General features: G+C 41.9%; 1 protein-coding gene across 8 annotated transcripts in view; it reads left to right on the top strand.

Annotated features, from left to right (window-relative positions):
* WDFY3 (WD repeat and FYVE domain containing 3) overlaps positions 1-24,686 on the top strand; it is a 378,134-nt gene that overhangs the window by 238,097 nt on the left and 115,351 nt on the right. For all 8 annotated transcript variants that reach the window (XM_059722254.1, XM_019479325.2, XM_059722256.1 and 5 more), the window contains 7 exons: positions 1,400-1,500; positions 8,106-8,324; positions 13,559-13,740; positions 17,464-17,695; positions 21,926-22,086; positions 23,844-23,955; positions 24,329-24,519. In XM_059722254.1, coding sequence (XP_059578237.1) covers positions 1,400-1,500; positions 8,106-8,324; positions 13,559-13,740; positions 17,464-17,695; positions 21,926-22,086; positions 23,844-23,955; positions 24,329-24,519 — 1,198 coding nt within the window. The remainder of the gene's footprint in view (positions 1-1,399; positions 1,501-8,105; positions 8,325-13,558; positions 13,741-17,463; positions 17,696-21,925; positions 22,087-23,843; positions 23,956-24,328; positions 24,520-24,686) is intronic.

Genomic DNA, 24,686 nt, shown 5'->3' with positions numbered 1-24,686 from the left:
CAGAATTTGTTTTTGTACATGATCTAGATAATCTGTACTGGAGAGTTTCGCTAATGAGTTCAGGCCCCAGGTAAAATGAGACACTAATCTAAAATAAGAGTGTTTTCTGGCCTCACTTTTATTGTTGCAATATATGCAAGAGTTCTGACAGAATTCTCCTGCTAGGGCCAAAATAAACACCGCACATACCTAGTGTCATATCTCTACACTTTGAGATAAGCAGCGTCAAATACAGTCTTGTTCGTGTCTTTCCCCAGTGAACTGATGATATCAAGGTTGCACAGCAGACCAAACTAAACTGTATCTAAGAGCTGCCTTTATATAGAAGTAGTCCCTTTGAATCAAAGACATTTGATTCCTTGAAATTTTTATCTATAAAAACCTAGAATTCCTGGTAGCAGTTGCACCAACAAAAAGAGTTTCATAAGGCTCTGCTCTTGAAAGATATGAATACTAATCTCTTTACTTAAGACGATCATAGCCATTTGGACTTCAGAGTCATTTTTCACAGGGTGGAAATTTTCTGTCTTAATAGTAAATATTTCTTCCCTTTAGTTAGCCCAGCCTCAGTAGTCCAAAGAAGAAAATACAGCAAATAACACTCAACACATTTCATCATGTGTCATGGTAGACAGAAGACACATCACAGTGGAAAGATGAATTCTGTAAAGCTGTCACCTGGTTTTCCTCCCTGTTTTTCTTAAATAAAGCACTTCTGCAGGAAAGTGAATGTCAAGCATAAAGTATACGTTGGCACAAAGGTGTTCTAGGTGGTGGTACCGAATTAATTTTGGGGAGGAAAGAGCAATTCTTTTGGCTACTTAACCTCTCCTTTTATCCACTAACAGTTCTGTGTGATGCATCCCAACTATCAAGATAAACCTTATAAAAATATAACCTAATTATTTATTTCCTTTTGAGACTAACTTGTCCCATTTTATATGCAAGATAAGTTGTTGGAATACCAATTGAATTATTATTTTAGTGTCCACATATATAATTATATTGTGAAATAAAGCAGTTCTGTTAAGATGGTTATATTTAAATTAGAAGATTTAAGTGTAGGAATTCCTCTAACGCTTTAGCTAACACAGGCTTCAGGACAAATTACAGCAGACCATAAAACCTACAAGAAATTATGGCTTTCTCTAACAATCTCCAGAAGGCCATTCCAAGACTTCAGGCCTTATGGCCAAGTCTTGGATGACTCTTTCTCGGAAAAAATATTATTGGTTAACAGATTTTCTGTTCTTTGTGTTAGCAAGTTAATTTAAATGGAATTAAAGGTATGCTTACAGCACTTTCTTCGAAGTTGAACATTTCCTGGAAAACAGTTTTGATTGTATTTTGCTCTCATAAACATTAACATATCCTGATTTTTATTTATTTATTTTAACAGCTGCTTATTCTTGCCAAGTTTGGCCCCCCATAATGCACCTACAAATAATGCCGTCACAACTGGACTTATTGATGGTGCTGTAGTCAGTGGAATTGGAACCGGTAGGTACTTAAGTATTGCTGTTTCTGGTGGTTTATTGTTAATTCTTACTTTGCTTAAAGCCACATACAGACATTCCATTTATGTTGGGTGAAAAACAGATGTTCAAGAGATTTCTTATGGAAGAGAACAGGCTCTTCTGCAAGAAGTTAGATTGAATACTTATGAGGAAGATTTTGCTCCTCCCAATCTAACTTGAATGCCTGCACACTTCTCTTGGATGTTGGTGAGCACCCAATATCCCACAAGCCTCTTCTGTGGGGACAACTGTCTGGGAACGGATTTCCCCATCAGCAGAATGGACCCCCTTTGCTGTGAATCAACTGATTGGTGACGTTGGACATTTTTTCTGCAGCAGGAACCATCCCAGAAGGGGTTCCTGCCACAGCAGAATGTATCTGCCCCCCTCCCACTGCTCTGGGCTGACCCAGAGAAGTGCAAGGCAAGGCAGACTGCTGTGCTGTGACAGCAGAATTCCCTCTCCCTCGCATGGAAAAAGCAGAGGCTCTTCTCCTGTGGCATGAATCATGAGGGTTTCCACCATGGGAGAATGCCCCATCCCACTCCGCAAATCAGCTGATTTGGGGAGGTGGAAATGTACTCTTTTGGGGCTGGAACCCTCCGCAAGCTGTCTGTGGCAACTGCTGCTTTACAGCTGCTGACACCTGCCAGTTGACAGCCTGCCCCCTTCCCAGGCAAAGGAGAATGCAGGTTGTCAATTAATGGGTTTCCCAAGCCCTGGGGTGGCCCCTAGCTACAGAACTTGCCTGTGAGGCTCTCCAGCTATCATTGTCAATGGCAGTCCCTTACGGTTGAGGATGATTGCTCCCGTGGGTCAAATTAAAGGGTAGTAAATGAGTTCATTGATGGCTAAGAAGGCTAATCATAGAGCCACAGACTCTCTGGCAGTCGCCACAAGTAGTGGTAAAAGATCACAGATTTCTTGGTCTTGTTTCCTTTCCTTCCATTTCTGTCATTTTTCTGCCTCCAAGGCAAGACAGTTTTCCTCCAAAGTAAGATATACCTTCTCTCACAAGGCATTACCATGTAACCCTGTCTCAGGCTAGTTTTTCCCAATTTGTAGTATCAAAACCATACTTCTTAATGTTCACCTTGAGGCTGTCCTTGAAGTGTTTTCTCTGGCCCCTGCATGTCCTTTGTCCTTGGCTGAGTTGGGAGTATAACAGTTGTTTTGGTAAACATACATCAGGCATGTGCACACTGTGCCCTGTCCGCCCCAGCTGATGTTGAATAATCAACACTTCCATACTGGTGGTGGTGGCATTGGTGAGGACATTGGCATTTGTGTGATGATCCTCCCACTTTATGCCAAGGGTCTTCTGGAGTTAGCACAGGTGATGGTGTTCCAGGCTTTTCATGCTGCCCCTGTAAGCCACCCAGGCTTCACAGCCATAAAGAGTTGGGATTATCACAGCCTTTTACAGTAGGAGTTTAGTTCGAGACCTGATGTTGTGATCATTGAATACATGATGATTCAGTCTTGCAAAGGCGGAGTTGGCACATCAAATCCTATGCTAGATCTCCTTGTCGCTCTTGGCCTTTGAGTGATGGCTGCTGAGATACGGAAAGTGTTCAGCATTCTCCAGCTCCTGTCTGTTAATGAGGATCTTTGCCAGGGGAATTGATTGACCTGGAGCAGGCTGGTGAAGCACCTTTGTTTTTCCAATAATAAGAGTCAGGCCCAGGCACTGGTATGCTTGAGAAGCAGTTAAGGGGCATTTTTAAGTGGTCCTTCACATGTGCAACAAGAGCACAATCATCGGCGTACAGAATTTCCACAATTGAGTCTGAAGTAACTTTGGTATTGGCACGGAGGCAGGAGAAATCAAAAAGGTTCCCTTCCATCCTGTACTCAGTGCTGATGCCACATGACAGATGGTCACAGATGAGCATCTTGATGACTACAGGAAAGGTAGAAAACAGAACTGGTGTGATTACTCAGACCTGCTTCATTCCAGTTTGAATGGCAAAGGATTCTGTAGCAGAGCCACTGCATAGGTTGGAGGCAGTCATCTCATCATGAAGGAGTCTTAGAATGTGATAAATTTCCCTGGGGAGTCAAACTTTGGTAAGATCTTCCATAGAGCCTCATGGTTAAGAGTCAAAGGCTTTGGTTAAATCAGTAAAGGTCATATACAGTTCCTGGTGTTGTTCTTGGCACTTTTCCTGGATGTGTTGGCCCACAAAAATCATGTCCATGGTGCCACTTGACGGTCTGAAGCTGCATTGAGACTTGAAGGATTTCCTCAGCAAGAAGGAGCAATTGGTTCAGCAGAATTCGAACGAGGATCTTCCCAGCGATAGAGAGGAGGGCAATACCTCAATAATTTCCACAGTCAGATTTACCTCCTTTTATAAAAATGGTGACAATATTGGTATTTGTTAGGTCAGCAGAAATTTCCTGTGTTCTAGATTTTGGGAGCTTGTTGGTTGTAGTTTCCTCACCTACTTTGTAGACCTCAGCTAGTATGTCATCAGGGCCAGATGCTTTATTGTTGTTCATCTATCTTACTACCTGGTTGACTTCTTCAGAGGTAGATGGACTGGCAAATACTTCCCTTACTGGATGCTGCAGGAAGGATTCGATGGTTTCATCAGTCACCATCAATTCTTGGTTCAGGAGCTTTTGGTAGGGCTCCTTCCAATGGTTTTTGATGGACTTGTTGTCTTTGAGGAGTGTACTACCATCTTCAGGTCTAAGCAGTGCGAGTCCACAAGAACTTGGTCCGTGCACAGCCTTGCTTGCACTGAAGAAGCTCCTCATGTCATGATTGTCAACAAATTGTTGGATTTCTGTCACTTTCCCTGCCCACCATTTGTTTTTGATTTCTTGAATCTTCCTCTGGGTTTCATTTTCAAGCTGTCGAAAAGTTCCGTACTTCTGACTGGATATAGGATAGTTTTGCCAGTGACAGAAATCTTCTGATTTTAGAAGGGCTCTGACTGTTGTTCTCATCAAACCAGTCCTGAAGGCTTTATCACCTCATGACAGTTGATTCTGTGCAAGTCTTGTGGATGGCCAAACTACCTTAACACAAGTGTTACCATTTTCAATCTAAGATTGGTGAATTTCTTGCCAAGGTATGTTTGGAGGGCTTTGTGGTGTCTAGAGGTCTGAAGGCATTTGATGTTGTACTGTTGTCAGACTGATTTGGCTTGCTTTCAATGTTTCGACATAACCCTAATGGACATGATTGCTCTTACTAAGTGTTGACCATTTTAGCAGTCATTGGCTCCTCTCATAACACACATGATAAGAATGTCTTTTAGATCATGCTCTTATGATGACGTAGTTGAGGAGGTGCTATTATTTCGAGCAGGGGTATTGCCATGTTGTTTTGTACCTGTCATGTTGTCTGTAGATAGTGTTAGTATTGACACAGTCATGCTCTGCACATTTGCTGAGTAAGAGGATGCCACTGGAATTGGTCTTGCCCTTCCTCATGTTAAATTCCCGGCCAGCTGTCACGTTGAAATCACCAAGGAGGAGGATTGTATCCTCTTTTGGGATGATAGTCAGGATTTCATCACGGTCAACATAAAACTGTTCTTTCTTTTCTTCCTCGGCATTGAGGTTTGGGGCGTAAGCACTGATGACGGTAGCAAATGGCTTGTTGGTCAGTTGGAGGAGAAGAGTCATGAGGTGCCCATTAAAGCCCACAAGGAATTCAGTCATTCAGCTGACAGTCTGGCTCTTAATGGCAAAACCAACTCTGTATTTGCCGGCTGTTTGCAGGTTTTCCTTTCCAGAAGAATGTATAAGCCACCCCTTCTCCCTCAGATAGCATTTATTTGCATGCCTGATCTTGCTGAGAGCAGCGATATCAATGTTGTATTGCAAGAGTTCTCGGGCAACAATAGCTGTCCTGCGTTCAGGTCTGTCACTGTTGAGGTTGTTTAGTAGGGTGCATGCATTCCAGGATGAAAAGGATATTTTTTATGTTTCAACTGCAATTTGAGTGACCCCCATGGAAATAGCTAGCCAGTTGGTAAGATAAGGTGATACAACTTGTGTTTGGGGCACCTTTCTAGCCCTCTCCCCATACTTGGTGAGCAGAGGGGATCCTAAAAGGACTTCTCAGTCCCAGTCACAGCTGCCGAATCACCCTCTTGTCCCATTCCAAGGGTGAAGTGACCAACATGTGACTGCCTTCTGCATGTGGATGCATGACAGAGGACTCCCAGTGATCACTTCGTCTGTCCCCGTCACCACTTGTCCGTTGCTGCAGGGACGTTGTCAAGGTTATGGGTAGGGACACTGGAATTCATGCCAAAAAAAAGCGGGCCGTGTGGCAGCTCCTTTAATCTTTCATTTTCCCCTGCGTTCCCTCCTGCCCCCCGATTGGCAGAGGGGCCTCCCCACTTGCCCCTGATTAGTGAGGAGGTGAAAACCATGGTTTGAAATATGCTATGGATTTTGCCTCCTGCTTCTGATTGGCAGAGGGGCCCCAGCAGCCACGTTGCTTGCTGCTGACTAGATGGGAGGTAAAAACTGTGGCCCATTTAAAACTGTGTTTTTTGCCTCCCAGCTATCAGAAGTGAACAATGGGCCAACAGGGCCCCTCTGCCAAGCAGTGGCAGGGGGATACATAAAGGAAACGGCAAAATTAAAGGAGCCGCTGCTCAGTGTGCTTCCAGCACAAATTTCAGTGGTCCCTAGTTATGGGTATTGGTGATTGGTTATTGTGGTAGATGTTGGATCCAGTGGGAGAAGCTTGCATATCATTTGCTTTATGTGAGGAGGCCATTACACATCAGCAACTGCACAAATATTGGCAGAAGAGAAACCCGTGTCCAGTAGCAAGAGATGGAAGATGACGAGTTACTTTTCCACTGCAGCCTTAATATGCCTTCACAGCCATTGAGAAGTATGCCTTTTCCATCTGCCTGTTCCACAGCTGAAGTCTTTATATGATATTGCGTTGGGCTGTTCTTTGCCTGTTACCTCACCTTTGACATTACCTCCATGGGTCACCCTACAACAAGTGCAAGACTCACAATGGTGTTGCTCTTAGGGTCATCGGTACACGCAGGCCTGTCTACCCTGTCAAGGTGACAGTCCTTAAAAAGTCTCCAGCTGTGGGGTCTGGGATGTACATATGCTCCTGTTCCCAGGCTATATTTCCATTTTTCTACGCTAAGATTCATACCAGTAGAAATGAGCATCTGTACATGGCCCCAGACTGCTGTATTGTACTGGTAACCAGAAGGTGATAGTGTAACATTGTATGTGCTGTGGTCACATATTATCCATGTCTCTAATGGATCTCTTTTTATATTCCTTTCAGTTTTCTTTCCCCCAAGATAAAAATTATACAATTGTAAGAATGAGGACATTTCATATTTTTAACATAACTTGAGTGTGTTATTTGACCAGAGAAGGGATATGTAATCCCTTTATCTAAACTGTATGCATTCTTAAGCCGTACTAATTTTTTTTTAAAGATGGATGTTAAGAGAACTTATAAGGTTACATTATTAAACTACTAAAACCCAGGAAATGCTATGATTAAGCTTGAACATTTGTCATATAAACTTAATTGTGCCTCCTTGTTTTCTGTATAGTTTCTGTTTTATGATCACAATATTATTCCTGCAGTACTGTATGCTCACTTAGTACAGAGTGGACAGCTTGTAGTAAATGAAGCAGTGTTAAAACCTACTTCTTAAATTATTGTAATGTTCTCTTTTTGATTGCATGTCTGTCTCATGCATATCAATCAAACTTCTGTTGACTTCAATGACCTTTTGAATATGCTTTCATTTTTATATCTGCTGCATCTCTCTGCTTTGTGTTGCACCTAGTATAAATTGGGTCTACTGATTTTTGTTTTACTGGATTTGTTCCAGATGTACATTGTTTGTAATTAAAACAAAGACTCAGAGTGAGGAGGACTTCTATCACTAGAGGTCATTAGATATCCCCAACATTCATTTGCTGCCCACTTTCCAACCTGAATGTGCCCGGAATCCTATGGAGAGAATTCCACCTGTCTCCGTAATTTTAAAGGGTATTTAATGTATATGCATAATGCTAAACAGGTAGACAGACCTTTAACTTCTCTTAGTCTTTTGTATGCATTTCAAAAAAATTGTCCTTCACTGATCCTTGAGAGAGAGATGGCGTGAAGCATTCCCACTTCAGATGCCTAGTGGAAGCTTGAGTCACCAAAATCTACACGAACTCAAATGCAAATTGGCCTTCTTCTTTTAGAAAGTTGTTTATTGTACAAGATTGTCATTATTTAAAGTTTCTTATGTGTGGCTGAAGTGTATACACTCCGACAATTAAAGTTGCCTAAGGACTTTCAGATGCATTTTCTTTTCCAATGAACTGAAACTATAGAGGGTTTAACAACATAAGCGTTATAAAAAGGAGAAGTGGGCATTTCTTGTTTCATTGTTCTTACAAGCTATGGTGTAGTTTAGGTTACTGGGGAGAAAAAAATCTCTGAGCCAGAAACCAGATGTGTAAAATTTAACCCAGAAGGCAAAAGTTTCAGGAAACTTATGTAAGTGCCTGACAAAAAGAACTTCAGAATGGGAATGCTGAGGCAACCTTTAACTCTAATATTTTGGTTTTTAGGTGAAAGATTTTTTCCACCACCATCTGGTTTGAGCTATTCAACGTGGTTTTGCATTGAACACTTTAGTACGGCTCCTAATAACCATCCAGTCAGATTACTTACTATAGTGCGACGAGCAAACTCTTCTGAGCAGCACTACGTATGCCTTGCCATTGTCCTTTCAGCAAAAGACCGATCACTAATTGTTTCAACTAAAGAAGAGTTGCTTCAGAATTATGGTAAGTATTGTGCTCTATCCTCTCATGTTGCTATGACAGCATTATGAAGGTACTGCAGATCTTCATGATTAAGATTATGTCAAGAAATTGCTGGAACTTTCACTGAAACATCTCTGTCTGGCCCCAGGTAATTTTATAAGAAAGGAAACTGAATACTGGGAAGCACTTTGTATAGGGAGGAGAAGTTAGGATATAAAGTGAATGATTGTGTTTAAATAAAAAATATAAAGACAAGCACATTCATTCATATGTAAAATATCATGTTTTAAACAGAGTGGGTAAATGTTTGTAAATATCTCTAATCATCAGATATTTCTGGAAATATTTCAAGCAGTCTATTAGTTTACTTTATAATATACCTTCCTTTGATATCAACTTTGTTTTCATAAATATAATAGTTCCTTGCAGAGCGTCAGAAATAAAAATAAAGAACTTACTAGTCATAACATTTCTTCAGATCTCTTAAATGAAATGAGACTGAATTTTTCCTATATAAGGAAGATTACATTTATAAATATATTGTCACTAATTGCTTTTGACTGTAGTTGAGGTAGAAGTTGAATATTATTAGCTAGCAAGCCTATATTTTGAACTCTGTAAGAGGGGCTGTACTTGAAGAGGCATTGTGAGAAAAGATCAGAGACTTTCTGACAGACTCTGAGAGAAACTGTTTCCGAACAGTGTTCGGAAACTCAGCTGTTAGTAAAATATCACTCTATGAGTTGGATGGCTGAATAATTTCTGTTGTTTTTATTGTAAGGTATTAAGTGGCTTAGTACCTGTAGAACTAAGAAAAAGCCCACAGGGTTTCCAGGTTTCAAAGTGGTGAAAATCTCTGGCTAAATGCCACTGTTTATTTGACTACAATTATTTTATTATAAAAAGAAGACTAAGGTGCTTGGCGGGTATAGAAAAGGATTATTTTTTATTTTTAAGTTGGTACTTGTTCTGGTTTTGTCCTTTTTCTTCTTCTAGTTTGCATGGAAATCTGACTTTTCGCAAGATGCCCTTATCGATGTGAGAAATCAGTAAATATGGCAATGTGATTGGGTCTTGAAAATTGCTTGTACCTTCCCAAATTAAATTAAAAATGCTTGTTGCAAAAATGTGCACTGTTTCAATTAAAATAAAACATATTACATGTTTAGAAAGTGAAGTAGCAGCTTTGAGTGAAGAGTTGAGAACACCTAAGGAATAGAGGTGGCTTTGGAAAGGGAGTCAGCACCTTCTGAGTTCTGTGCCTTGTGAAGGCATTACAACATAGTATTGACTTTGGCAAATATTACTGCTCATTTCTCATCTTAGTGGCAACATCTGGGAGAGACTTGGATTTTCGTATTGAATACAGGGAGACAAGAATAAAACTCTGAATCAACTTACAAATATGAAATAATCTTCTCTTGACTTCCTTCTCATTAGCCAAATATCTTAGTCTGCAGTTTCATATTTTAAAAAAGATCCTCTGTTTTTATCTAGCCTTAAGTTCTCTGACCCTCCAGGTATGAAATTAGGGATAATCATTTTTACCTATTTGAGACAAATATTTTGAAGGTGATTACATCTATTGTGTGGTGTTTTTATGTCATTTTAAATGTTTTTAAGTATGCAAGTTACTTAAACGTTGGTGTTTTCATATATATTTGATTAAATATTTTTAAAACATTTCAGATTTTCTGAAAATGTCCAGATTGAGGCAAAAATATTCAGAAATTAGAAAAATTCCTTGTGGTTCTTTACCTAGTCACTTTTGTTTTATATTATTTGCTTCCTTTCCCTCATGAGAGATCAATGATGTGATTATTTCAAGATATGGTAAAATATATGTTAACTTGAAACACCACAAAGTATGTGAAAGAAGCAAATAACAGTGTCAAAATTACCCGTTACCCCATGGAAACTACTTTGTGTTCCATCTGTCACTATGCTTGATGATAATTAACAAATCCATTACCTATTAGATGGTGGATAGGAGTCATTTGTGATAGAATTAACTGATAATTACATGGGATGGGATTTCCAAAAGTGTTGACTTCATTCTGTTTCCTCTGAGGGCAGAGGTAAGAACCATTGACTTCACTGGAAGCAGAATCAGGCAAATGAGTGACTTGTACAGAAAAACTGGAGTTTTGACAGCATCACTGTTTTGTCATTTAAATTTGGCAGTGAGAGGAAAGAAAAATATTTATGTAGAAAGGCAATGAGAGAGTGTTACATGGATAAATATTTCCATAAAAAGCTTAAAACAACAAACCCTTTTTGTAGATGAAACCAGATACTTTAAAAAGCTGTAAATAAATGTATTTTAATTTATCCAAATTTCACATCATTTTAAAATGCAGGGAAAATGAAGGGACATAGAACCACAAAATGTGGCCATTCTCCTGTGGATGTTCTTAGGGAAACAGGAAAAATAAGTGGAGACCTATTGCCGAGACTTCAGTTCAGTTCAATTCAGTTTATTATTAAGGATTCTGGCTAAATGCCATTCTCCCGAAGACGACTGTAACAGGTCGCCCTTCCCAGCGCCGTCTTGCTAGTACTTCGCGCCTTGCGTAGGGCACCCTTGGATCCTGTTTTAGGGTTCTTGTGTCCCGCCCTGTACTCGCCTGCCACGTCTTGATGGAAATTATGATGATGACCTTGTGAGTGGGAGGCTGCCTATTGTACTGCCCTGGTGCCAGGGGGTGCTATCTGTGGCTCCGCTTCCTCCCCTACACTGCAGTCCATGCCTCACCGATGGAATAGACGTTGTCCGGTCTGGGTCTACACCCTCTCTGGCGCTTGGGCTCTCCACGGCCCTCTCTCTCTCCGCGCCTTCTCTCTGACACTTCTCAAAGCACTGCCCTCCTCTGGGGCCTTCTCAGTAAAGCCGCTGTCTCTCAGGGCTCTCCTACAATGCCACCCTCTCTCGGGGCTCACTACACCCACACTGGGGCTTCTCAGCGATGTCCCCTCTCTGGGGCTTCTCAACTGCCCCTCTCTGGGGCTGGGGTCTGTGCACCCCTAATGCTGTGCCCTTGCTGGCGCTGGGGTTCCCACACTACTGTGAGTCCCCTATGAGGCCTCCTCCATCCCCTAATAGCCTCACCCAAACCACCGGTAACAAACAGTAACACAAACACAAGCCCATAGGCTATAACATAAACAGAAGCCGCCTGGCTATAATCACGCACAAGCCTACCGGAGATTCTTCATCCCACAGCAGTGCCAGGCTTTGCTCCCTCATCAGGCTTCTCTTCTCTTCCACAGTAGAGAGCTCCTTCCTCCTGGGCTGCTGGCAGGGAACCCCCCCTGGCCTCAGCCCCAAGGGTTTATAAGGGAGGCAGGCCCTGCCCTTTTCAATCAGCTGATCGCCAGCAGGTGCGATCTCTTGCTGGCTCCAGTTGCGCTGGCAACCCACAGCTGGACTCCTTACTCACTGCTAGGGCTCTTTCCCCAGCAGTGTTTCTCTTTCTTTAGGAGCAGAGCACCTCCGTGCTCTGCGACAACGATATAACACACATACACCCATAATGTAAGTAAGTTTGAACAAGGTAACCAAACTAAAAATAGAGCCCACCAACATAAAAACATTATTAATGTAAATATAGTAGTAAGTCAAGACACGAATCTATAATATTGTTGTACATAGATCCACAACTGAGACATTAAAATCAAGTCTAATGTTAAAATGTATCACTCTTATCGGTAATAAAGGATATTTAACTCTAATCACCTTCACCTTGTAAGCAAAAATTGTGAGACGATTTACTACATTTGGATCTGTTTGCTGTAAAAGCCAGATTACATTTCTCAGAGAGAAATTATCAATTTCTGCAAGTACGGTAATAAATAGGTTCTCCTTATGTCATTATACAAAGAACATTCTAACACATAGTGGATAATATCTTCTAAAACTCCTAGACAGACTGGGCAACATCTTTTAGCTCTTGGAATGAAAAATCTACTTCCAGCCAGAGCACCTGTGGGCATCTGTTCGATCCTGAGTCTAGTCAAAGAGAACTGCCATTTATTATTGAGATCCAACTGTAAATACCTTTCTAACCCCCAATCTAGTTTCCAAAGAGATTCCAAGTAGCCCTAGCCACTGCAGAATCATCTTGTCTGGTAATATCTCATATCCTCTGGAAAATCTGAACCATTTCTATGGGGAAGACAGACCTTTCATTATCTTTGAGATGGATAGTATCCCATCCCAGAAAGTGCAAAAGTTCAGGGAAAAAAAAAAGCTAACCAGGCTGACTGGAGAGGAGGGGGATTATTATTAGTATCTTCTGTGTAGCATAATTTAAAAAGACGAGATTGTAAAAGGGGAAGCAAAATCCTGCCATTCTAATAATAATATTAGTTCAAATAGAATCCATTCCCATCTCTAATTTCAGAAAAGATGCAGGAGTTGAGGGAGGAAGAGCCAAAAGAGCCCTAAGAAACTTGTTCTAAGATATGTCTACATCATTACTAGCAGCATAACCCCATACTTCAGCGCCTTATAAGATCTGAGAGGTAACTTTGGCTTTGTATGCTGATATAGGAGCTTGGACTGATCATCTTGCTGTGGTTTCATACAATTTCTTTATAGCCACAGTCAATTGGGCTGCCTTAGTTTTAACTGACTAAACATGATGTTTCCATGATGGAGAAGCTGTGAATAACGCACCCAAATATCTATAGGTTTTGACAACTTCAAATTTGGTTCCCCCCATATTCCATGGATATATCATCAAACGACTCTCCCAATGCATTATTTTGGATTAATCATAATTTATCTTTAAGTTATTTTGTCCACAAAAATGCTCAAAAGTTGTAATTGCTCTCTGTAATCCAATAGGAGTTCTTGACAGTATAACAGAGTCATCTGCATACATTAAAATAGGAATTGGGGTTGCTGATAATTTTGGGGATTGCCGAGACTCATATTGCTCTACCAGTTTTTCTTTTTGCACTTGTACAAAAAATTGTGGACCATCAAATTTTAAAAATATTTTCAATATCAATATCATTTTAATTCTACTATCATTGTTAATTACAGTTGAAAGTGTTAATAGAAAAATATTTGTTAACTTACATTACTGTTTACTGTGTTCTGTTTGCCTTGAAATGCATTTGCTTTCTGAAATTTCAAACTTTAATCTATCAGTGCAGGCTATTTTTAAATATCAGGCCTGAGGAAACTGAAATATTTAAATCAGTGTATGAGTGCCACTAGTTCTAATGAACTGTTCCTTTTCTTGTAGTTGATGACTTCAGTGAAGAATCATCTTTCTATGAGATTCTTCCTTGTTGTGCTCGTTTTCGCTGTGGTGATCTTATAGTGGAAGGCCAGTGGCATCATCTGGTTCTGGTGATGAGTAAAGGCATGCTGAAAAATAGTACCGCTGCACTCTACATTGATGGACAGCTCGTTAATACTGTGAAGGTGGAGTAAAAACTTTAATATTAAACTTGTATTGTTTCAAAAAGTTAATTTGCTTTGCAACACATATGTGTTGGTTACTTGTTGTCAGGCTGTTGTACATCATGATCGTGTATTATCAGTTGTTTTGAAGATGAGAGGGCCTGAGCTTTTTCTATATTGTTCTTGGTTTCTTGCTTTATTTGTTATGTACATTCAAAGTGAGGCAAGGACTCCATTCGCTTCTCAGCTCTGAGTCTGTCCTGGTTTTGTTTTTTGTTTTACAGAAAAGAGTAGCAAATAATATCAGGTCTTAAGCAAAGTGGATCAGTACTTGGGAAAGGAAGAGATTGTATCTAGTGTACCTGTATCACTGGAGATGGAGCAGTATTTTATTTCTTAATACTTGTCTGGTATTTGGTATTAATCCAGCAAAATAAGGAATATGCTAGTTTTGGTCATAAAATACTACCTTTTCTCTAATGGCTAAAAAGTATACTTTTACTGGTATAAAAGTAACTGTGTGAACATTGAAGTGAAGGAAAGCAAATTACTACTTTACGTGAAACTTAAAAGTAGTAACAATAGTGAAAAGCTCCATCTACCGTACTAGAAAAGGTAAATGTGTAAAGCTTAGAAGCACCATGACACAGTTATCTAAAAATGTTTTTCCTGATGTCATGTGGAACTGTAAGGCCTTTATGTGAGAGTGGTTACATATCTACTGCATGTTGTATCATTAAATACAAAGCATGGGCAGTAGCATTACTGGAAAGGATGTAGGGGTTTTGGAGGATCACAGACTCGACATGAATTAGCAGTGTGATGCACTTGAAAAAAGCAAATGTAATTTTGGGCTGCATCAGCAGGAATATTAAGTGTAAAATGCAGGAGGTAGTAGAACCAGTCATGGCTGGTTTGGCCTCATCTGGAGTATTGTGTGAGGTTCCGGGCTCTACATTTAAGAAGGATGTGGAGAAGCTGGAGAGCATTAAAAGGTGAGCAGCAAAAATGATCCAGGGCTTGGAAGGTCAGCTGTATAAGAAAAGGTTGAGAGAGCTTGGTATGTTCAGCTTGGAGAAAAAGAGGTTAAGTGTGGGGAGGTGACTGCAGTTTTCAAATATTTGAAAGACTGCCATAAAGAAGAGGGAGAACAACTGTTCCCCTTTTCCACACGAGTCAGAACATGAAATAATGATTTAAAATTGCAGCGAAGCAGATTCAGATTAGTGCTCAAGAAAAATCTTCTTATCGTTAGAACAATAAGGCAGTGAAAGACTGCCTAGGGAAGCTATATGATTTCCTTCAGCGGAGGTTATTAAGAGAGCTCAACATTGGATGGGGATGATATAGGAATAGCATTTTTCTAGGGGGCTGAACCATATTGACCCTTGAGATCCCTTCTAACATCATGATTCTACAATAGTATATACTTTTTCAAATGGACATCCTTATTTCAGATTCATAAATTTAAACGAAACAAATTAACAATGTATTTGAAAAATACTCCTTTGGCTGATGTTCATGCTTTTATATAGGTCAATATTTGTTCCATAGATCAAAAAGGCAAAACTTGGTATATTTTTCCTACCAATTAAATGAAATCTGTGTGCTACTTAATATATCAGTGAGGTCAATGGTGTAACCATTCAGACTGTTGCAATTGCAATAATCAGAGGGGACACAAAATAATGCAATAGCTTTCTGGCAAACACAAAAATATGAACTGTGGCTGTAATTCTATCTGATTATTTTATTTGCATTAAATTTGAAAGGGAAAAAAGAGTTTAAAATGTTCTGCCACAGCCTTTTGTTTATTTCTGTACTTGATTTCAAATCTGTGTGTGTGGGGGAGCCCTTTCACACAGCACTCACCCTGTCTGTCCAATTAAACAAATGTATTGTGAAGAAAGGACATAATTACTAGGCCTGTGCGAAGCGGCTAGTATTCGCTTTGGATTCGGATTCAGCCGATTTGGGGGTGTGGCGCTTGCGCCCCTCTCGCCACCCAGTCTATTGGGGTGTTGCCCCTCCCCTCAACTCGCCTGCCACGACTTGGATGTTAAACGCACTTTAAGAGGGGTATACAGTGGAGATCTTTGCTTGGATGGGCCTCCCAATAGACGGTGGTACTTATGGTCGTCCGACGCGATGTTCCACAGGGCTCTGCCTCCCCTACACCCCATCCACATGCCAGCTGATGGGTGATGCATTACAGATGTTTCCTGGCCCCGTATGAAGGCCTCAGACTGGTTCCCAGGGTTCCGATCACTCTCCCTCCCTTCTTGGGGAAGATTTCTTTTCTTATAGAAAATATTCCTCTGAGTCAGGAGGAGGTGCAGGGTTATCCCCCTTATTCCAGCTGCCTCTCGGATCCTCAGCTGCTTTCTCTCCCCTACCACAAGCAGGGAGCTCCCTTGCCTCCTGAGCGTAAGCCCCTTCAGGTGGCTGAAAGAGTGCCTCTGCTTGCCCTCCTTGTCGGCCTCCTGCTCTGCTTCCCACAGAAGGCTTAAAGCCCTTCCCTGGGCTGCCTGCTGGAGCCTTGCAGGCTGGGTCGTGTCCTTCCCATGCCGGAGCTCGCCTCATGAGCTGCCAGCCTGTGCTCTCTCTCTCCGGCTCTCTCCCCGTCCTCGCTCCGACGGGGTTTTTAAATCTTCCCGCAGTGGCTGATACGGCCGCTGGGATTGGCTCAGCTGTTGCCCGCATCGGGAACAGCTGATGCCACAGCCGGCGTAATGCCAGTTTGTGTGGCCACGAACGCGGCTTCAGCTCCCGCTGCTCTCCGGGAGGTATGTACGCCCCTCTGGGGGCTTGTTCTCGGGGTCTGGGGTCCACAGGCTCTACTCCCTCTCCCTCGAGAGCCTGTGGGGGCACCTCGCCGCCACAGGGGGACAGTGATTTGATTTGGCGACTCAAATCACTGTCCCCATTTGCTTCCGCTGAATCTAATTCAGAGATTCAGCCACCGCCGAATCAGCCAAATCTCCGAATCGAACAGGCCCCATCCCCTGCCCAATCTCGCAGCCCCATCGATGGCTGTCCCGCCCGGCCCCAGCATCCCAGAAGTTTAAAAAAACCCAAAACCCCGCACTCACTGGCTCGTGGGGGGTGGGGTGATCCCTGCTGCCCCCCCACTGCTCCGATGGCTGCTGCAGCAGCCAGTGAGTGCGGGGATTTTTTTTTGTTTTGTTTTTTGTTTTGTTTTTTTTGTTTGCTTGTTTTATTTAAGTGCCAGGACACGGGCCGGGCAGGGCAGCCATTGACGGGGCTGGGAAAGCAGGCAGGAGTTTGGGGATGCTCAGGAGGGCTGGGGGAGCATGAATGGATTGGGGCCTGGTGGCCCCCCCCCCCTTACCAACACAGATTCTGGGTCCAGTTCCCTGCAGTGTTGAGTGAGGACTGCCCGAATCTTCAAATGTTCTACGAATCTTTCCCAAATCAATTCGGAGGCTTTGAATCGATTTGGACCTTTTTATTGGTCTTTGGGCTCGGAGATTCGGCCACCGAATCAGGCCAAATCTCCTCCGAATCGAATTTGAAACCAAAGCTTTGCACAGCCCTAATAATTACCTTGGGAGTAGTATTCGGTTTTAGTTAATGAGTTAGTGAACTAATCAGGATTACTTAATGTTTTCTATACCAATTTGAACATTTCTAGATTTTCAGACCTAGTTTTTAATTTATTTTCTTTCTCTAAATTATACCTATATCCCCAGAATAACTTTTTGTTATGTTTCTATTTTACAGCTTCACTATATTCACAGTAGCCCTGGTGGGTCTGGTTCTGCTAATCCACCAGTAGTCAGCACAGTTTATTCCTACATTGGCACACCACCAGCCCAACGCCAACTCTCTTTGCTGGTATGGCGCTTGGGACCAACGCATTTCTTGGAGGAAGTTTTGCCAGTTTCAAGTGTTAGTACCGTTTATGAGCTGGGACCAAATTATGTTGGAAGCTTTCAAGCAGTATATATCCCATGTAAGTACAACTAAAATCATGCAGTAATCTAGGATTTATGTAAATTTTAAATGGGGTTCAAATTCTTTAACTTAAAGGGTTTTTTAAGAGTGATACCCTACTTGTTATATTTTTGTTTATAACCTTGTCTTTATTCCAGTAATTTAAACAAGGCTATATTAAAATTTTAATTATATTTAACAATACGCAACTCAGATGAGAATAAAACCATACAGGATGAAATGATAGTTAGCAAACAATATTAATGAGTTATTGTTGCAAAAGATAGTTGTGTGGGTACTGTCAGAATTTTAAAAAATATATATTTTTGGAAATAACATTTGACAGTTTGAAAACATTGGAAAATAAGGTTCAAATATATTTTAGAAAAGTGTTTCCATAGTTCTATTTGCAACAGTTCAAATGGGATTTCCCTCATTCATTGTGACAGGATGATAACTAGTTATCATCAAAGATTCTTCTACTTTGTAGAGCTCTCTCCTGCTTTTGCAGTTAGAGATTTTCCTCATTAAAAGTGACATGCAGGCAGATTTCTGTGTCCAAGTTTGGCTGTTTCATGGCTTTCAAGCACAGAAGACTAAAAGGAAAAACAATCAAGTGTGCTGCTGCTTACAGGAGAAATGTCCCATATGGACCTGACTTTTTTTTGTTGTCACTGAGAGTAACCTACCCTGCCTCAATTCTATTAGGTGAGTTTCAGCATATATAGAAACAGAGCTTTCCTAAAAGACAACAGAATTTTCCCCATGATGCCAGAGGCTTTTCCCCAGCTATGAAAGAAAGAGACAGCAGGTAAGATTTGTCTGAGGCTGTGAAAGACCAATCATCCCTTACAAAGGAAAGGAGGCTCACCCTAGAGACATTCTGGTTGATGCACAAGATTTGGTGTGTGCCTGTCATGGGCCTCTCCACAACAGTAAAGAGTGTTGGGTGCTCCCTTTTTGACGTCAGATATCCAGGCATAATAACTCTGATTTCAGACTCGTTTGCCATTCCATGAATTTTCCCCCTGTATTACACATTGTTATCTTGGTCTGTTATGCGTTCTGAAGAAAACTGGTCATCACAGAACTACTTGGTTCATAATTACCAAACTGACCCAGCCGGGTTTGCGGCATGGGCCTGCTTGACACTCTTGCAAGAAATGAAGGTCCCCATGCCAAGAGCACTTTGACTGGGACCCAAAGTCCTAAGTCTTTTGTTTTGGTTCCATGATAGCAGTTCAGTTTCTTGAAAAGAATGGCTTAGGTCATACTCAGATAAAAAGTCTTCCGGGGAGTCTTTTAGTTTTTTTACTTAAGAGAAAAGTCCCCAAAGCATTATCAACATGGCATCATGACCAAAGCATTAAGGCTGGTATTCAGGAATCTTAGGAGGCCAAAAGTTCCCTGTCAAGTGAAATAGAGCCTCCTACACTGGAGCTTTAGCTACCTGCTAATTAAGAGAGAAGAGGTGTGAGTGCACTAGTTTGGGTATAGCAGAATTTTATCAGAAACTCACCCTTACCGGTGAAAAATAAACAAATCGGATGTTTTCTTTGGCATTATTGCCTGGTTCTGGGCCTTCTGTTTCCTCATCTAATTCAGCCTTGGGTCTCATTCTTGCATGGGAAGCTTCTCAAGATACTTCTACAGAGAACCTAGGGGATTTATGCACATACCTTTTTGTCCCATGACACGCCGGAGATCTAGTGGGTTGGAGCAGACTCAGTTAATCAAGTCTTCATGCAAGCTGATGCACACTGCGCTGTGTTCCATGCAATTGTATAAGCAGCAAAATGCATGTCAGTGCGCAGAAAATGGCAGTGGTGCACTTTTGAACTGAAGTGCGCCACTGCAATTTTCTCAGCACTGATGCGCAGTTCGCCACTTATACAGCTGCATGCATCTCAGCACCAGGCACTTTTTTAAAGCATCCAGTGCTGCAGCGCAAACATGTGTTCAAATGCCCCTAGGGTCTATGTTGGGCATGTCCACACATGAAAGCATGTGTGCTTGAAGCATCTCAAATAGAAGCGGTGCAAATTTGAGCCGGGGCTTTTTGCCTCAGCACACATGCCTGAGCATACACTTTGTTGTGAAGCAAATTGTGCCACTTGGGGCAAAATAACTCTGCCTAACTCCTCCCAGATCTGCAGCCAGGGGGAGCTAGAGCCTGGGGCCAGCACCTATGCTGTCCCCAACAGGACAAAAAGCTGCCCTGTCAAGTACTGCAGGGCTACTCTCCCGTAGGAGCTTCTGGAGCCCGGCCAATTGATATCTGAGGACACTACCCCTTGTGCCAGCTGGACTGCTGTAGCAGCATCCCAAGTCCACTTTTTAAAATACCCCAAAATCCATGTTCTTCCACAATTAGAACAAAACACCACTGCACACGCACGTGCACACAGATTGATCAGTTAGGCAATGCTTTATTGGTATATTTACAATGTTAAAGCAATTTGGAAGCCTACCAGTATCTCTATCATCATAATAAAATTAATTCTAAATATCTATATGTGTGAATGTGTGCTTTTGGTTTTCTTCATACATGATGGGTGTGTGATGGGGGATGTGGGGTTTGCAGGAAGGGACTAAGAAGGAGTGTGTGGGGAAGGCGGGTGGGTGGGTGGGTTTGGAGGGGTGTGGGTTAGTGTGTGGGTAGGTGTGGGGCAATTGCGGGGAGACTGTTGGTATGGGAGTGCAGCCCCCCCACAGCAAATGGACTGCCCGCCCTACAGGGCCCCAGGCACCCTGCAGGGCCATGGCACACCCCCCCCTCCCCCCCCCGGTGTAGGGTCCCAGGCACCCTCCAGAGTCACAGCCCCAACCCCGTCCAGGATCCCAGACGCCCTGCAGGACCACAGGGTCCCAGGTACCCTGCGGGGCCACAGCCCCTCTATGCAGGGCCATAACTTACCTCCAGCAGTAGGGACCGTACCAGCAGGGTTTGGCAGGGACTGTACACCAAGCTGCACCAGGTCCTGCCAGCACTCCTACATATTGAATGGACCCAGCCCGGCCCAGCCAATCCAAGGCCATGTACTAGCAGGCCAGGCCAGGTCCATTCAGCATGTAGGAGCCTGGGTCACACAGCACTGCGACACTGCCTGTAGCAGAACCACAGCCATGCTGCCTGCTGCTGCCGGCGCCACAGGGGCAGGGTGGGGGGGTAGGTGTGTGGCAGCCCCCGCTTGAGCCTCTCCACGTCCCTTCCCACTGTGACATCCCGCCGTTCCTCATCCACCTCCATTCCCCATAGCCCCCAAGAACCCCCTCTGCTCCCAACACCACCCCCCTGGTACCCCCCGTCACTCATCACACATGCCCACCCACACCCATAACCCCCCCACCCCATTCCCTAGCTTACCTTGGGCATCAGGAGCACCACAGACACGCTCTGGCTGAAACCAGAGCATCTCTTCTGGAGGACTGACCCCTGTGTTTGCTCCAGGCACGCCGTGCGCCACTGTTCTGCGGAGCAGTTTTTTTTTTGGTTTGGAGGGGTTTTTTTGACCGCTGGATATCCAGGGGTCTAATTTTGTCCCCATGCTGCAAACTTGAAGCAGGGGGAACATTTTTTTCATTCCTGCACATGCCTCTTGCAACATCTCAAAGGGGTTTGAGACGCTGCAAGAGGCACATGCGCGCTTGTCTGGACGCACCCGTTGTCACAGATCAGTAGATAGGCATGTAATAATTACATTTCCTGGCTAATTTTTTTTCCTTGGTCATGGTCCAGATTCATACTTTACCCTACCAAGCTCTATAAAACCAGGCCTTGGTGACAGACTCCTCTTCTTATCTAGGAAAGTCTGACTACTCTTGGAGGCCAGAAGGGAATCAAAGAAAGAAGCCCTAGAGAACAGGAAAATCCATTACTGGTTACTGTTGATCATCCTGCATGTCAGAATGAATGAGATGGGGGAAATGAGAATTTTTGTGCATACCACAAAGCAAAAATTTCTCAGTAAAGGGTGAATATAATTAACCTTTAATATGGACAAAAAATACATGTTAATGTTTTCTTTTATTTGATCCAAATGTATGCAGAATTTTGTCCTTTAATTCACCTACATTGATCTACACTTGTATTTTTGCTCAATCCATACATGAAGGCAACACACAACTTTAGCTATCTGTAAATTCAAGCCACTGAATTTGGAGAGTATTCTGAGGTATAATTTGCTTGAGCTGTTTCAATGTAAAATTTTTATTTTGGTATACTTTTTTTCTTTTTCTTTTATTTAAGGTAAAGATTCTAAATCAGAAGGAGTCAGTCCCTCTCCAGTGTCTTTGGTACCAGAGGAGAAGGTCTCATTTGGCCTCTATGCACTTTCTGTTTCTTCACTGACAGTGGCAAGAATAAGGAAAGTTTACAACAAATTAGACAGTAAAGCGATTGCCAAACAGGTATATTTAAAAATTCACGGTGTTAAATTCAGGAATATAATTGTTTTAAAAAAATATCTTAATCATATAAGGCTTCCTAGTTCAGTTGTTAATTATTGTTGTGAATGCTGTCCAAGCAGCAGCCTGTGGGCTGCAAGCAGGCCACAAAGAAGCCATCACTCTAGCTGCAGAAGCATCGAGTGCCTCCCGACTCCCCATCCCTCCTGGATTCCACTTCCTGCCCCCTTCCCACTGGCTGGGACAGAACAAGAGAGGAACCTGAGGCATCTATGTAGCTTGGTGCAGTGGGGAAGTCTATGGTCAGGGATCTGAAGTGAAGTTGGGGTGCTTGTGTCCAGTAGTAGGGAGAGGTTAGGGACACCCATGTAGCATGCAAGCCCATTGGTGTAGTCTTCAGGGCATGCAGCCCCAGGGCACTTAGAAGTTGGACAAGCGTAAGGTTTGGAGTCTAAACTGCTATATATTGTCACACATTTAACCAATTTATCACACTATAAAATAACAAATCAGTCACAAAGATGTTCCACAATTAATGTGGAACACCTTTGTGGCTGATTTTTATCTGGCACTTTAAGTAAAACCTGAGTTGGGCCCTCCCCTTCTGGCAAGTTTAAAGGCACATGCCAGACATCCGTCTGTGGGGCTGACCTGTACGCAAGTTTATAGGTGCCATACAGGGCTGCCCAGTGCACAGGTACTTCTTAGGTAGGGAGAGTACATCAGCTCCCCCAGACCAGCACACACAAAGCCATGCATCATGCTATTCCCCCTGCACTGGTTTAAAGTTGCTAAGTGGTGAGAGCTGCAGGAAGCCAGCCCCAGCAGTTGCCCAATTATGATTGGACAAATTTTGTCCCTGATCACAGAAATTGCGTATTCTGCCATGCATTTTGGCATGATAGGAGAAGTAATTGTTGGAATCCAGGATCAGATTATATTGGACTACTGAATTTATACCTGTCAATTTCCATTGTTACCAAAAGTGTTCTCTGTTCCTTTTTACTTAAGTTTTTAAACTGCACTGAACTTTTTTATTAGGTGATGCTCTTGGATTTTGCTCCGTTTCTTAGAACTACAAATGACTAGCAAAGGGGTAAAAGAATATAGTATATCATTTTTTATACTTTTTTGTACATGTTAGTTTTAATTCTTAATGAAAAGATTGAAGAACGGGTTATGAAACAATAATGCTTGTAGTAAGACAAACTATTATGAATTGCCAAATCCTGTGAAATTTGAATGTTAATAATCGTGCACATATGGGTAATTCTGCTGACTTCATTGGGGCTATTTATGTACCTAAATATTTTTAGGACCCAGGTTAATCTCCTAGGGTAAACAGCAGTTGTGACTATTAACTTTTACTTGGATCACTGATATGATGGGTCTGATTTGAAAAGCTAAAAATCAACTAAACAAACTTTCTGCAGTTAGTTGATGCTAACAAATCAAATTTTTAAAAAGCCTTTCATTGAATGTCCTTGAGTTGGTGATTTTTTTACAAGCTCTTCTTGTAAAAGTTGTTATAATTTTGTTTAGTAGAAAAAAAGATTGGCAGAAATCTTGGATAAAGTCAAAATTCAATTATTATAAATTTTGCCAGTGGCCTCTTTGGGAATATCTGAAATGTCATTATTTCAGACCTTATTTATGAATTGATCGATTGTAACAGGCTGGAAGGTACCTCACATGGGAGAAATTCATGTATATTTTTCTCAAAGAATAAAAAGGCTTCTCCCTTGATCACCCTTGTTTAGCTGGCTGTGTCTTCCCATGAGAATGCCACTCCAGTGAAGCTGCTTCATAACTCAGCAGGACATCTGAATGGACCAGCACGTACCATTGGGGCGGCTCTGATAGGGTATTTGGGTGAGATTAAAATTTGGTCTTTTTATAGATGTATTAAATGGTTTTACTGTATAATTGTACAAAGCTCCGTAAATGATGGTCTTACATTAATTGCCTTGATTTAAGTTGTTTGTGTTTTCTAGTTTAATGCTTCCCATTCATAAATAATGTAGATATCAAAAAAGAATTTCCATGGGGCCTGCAGTTTCACTAAACTAAGTAAATAAATTTACTTAGTTCCTTCTAAATTTACTTCCTTCCTTCTTTTCTGCTTCTGATAGAATTCACTAATAGCTTGATTTTTTTTTTAAAGTGACAGTTATGATAATAACTATAAATACTGTACAACAGTGAAATAGATTAATTAATTTACTTTTTACTACCTTGTGCACAGGAGTAAGAACATTTGAACCTAAGCCTGTTGCCACTACATTACAATATATTGGTGGAGCTGCTGCCATTCTGGGTCTTGTAGCCATGGCATCAGATGTAGAGGGATTATATGCAGCTGTGAAGGCCTTGGTATGCGTTGTAAAGAGCAACCCACTAGCCAGTAAAGAAATGGAAAGGATCAAAGGTTATCAGGTATGGAGAAATCAGACATAGCAGATCAGATTAATTGAATTTGTTGTATAACTGAGTACATGTACACTTTTATACTTCAATGCATTTATAATCATCATGATTTTTGTAATAGTATAAATAGCTGCCTTAGGATTCTCTCACTGTTAGCTAAATAATGTAAGTTATTT

This window comes from Alligator mississippiensis, chromosome 2 (assembly GCF_030867095.1).
Source record: "Alligator mississippiensis isolate rAllMis1 chromosome 2, rAllMis1, whole genome shotgun sequence".
Lineage (NCBI taxonomy): Eukaryota > Metazoa > Chordata > Crocodylia > Alligatoridae > Alligator > Alligator mississippiensis.
The sequence above is the reverse complement of the archived record's forward strand: the minus strand, read 5'-3'. Positions and strand labels throughout refer to the sequence as shown.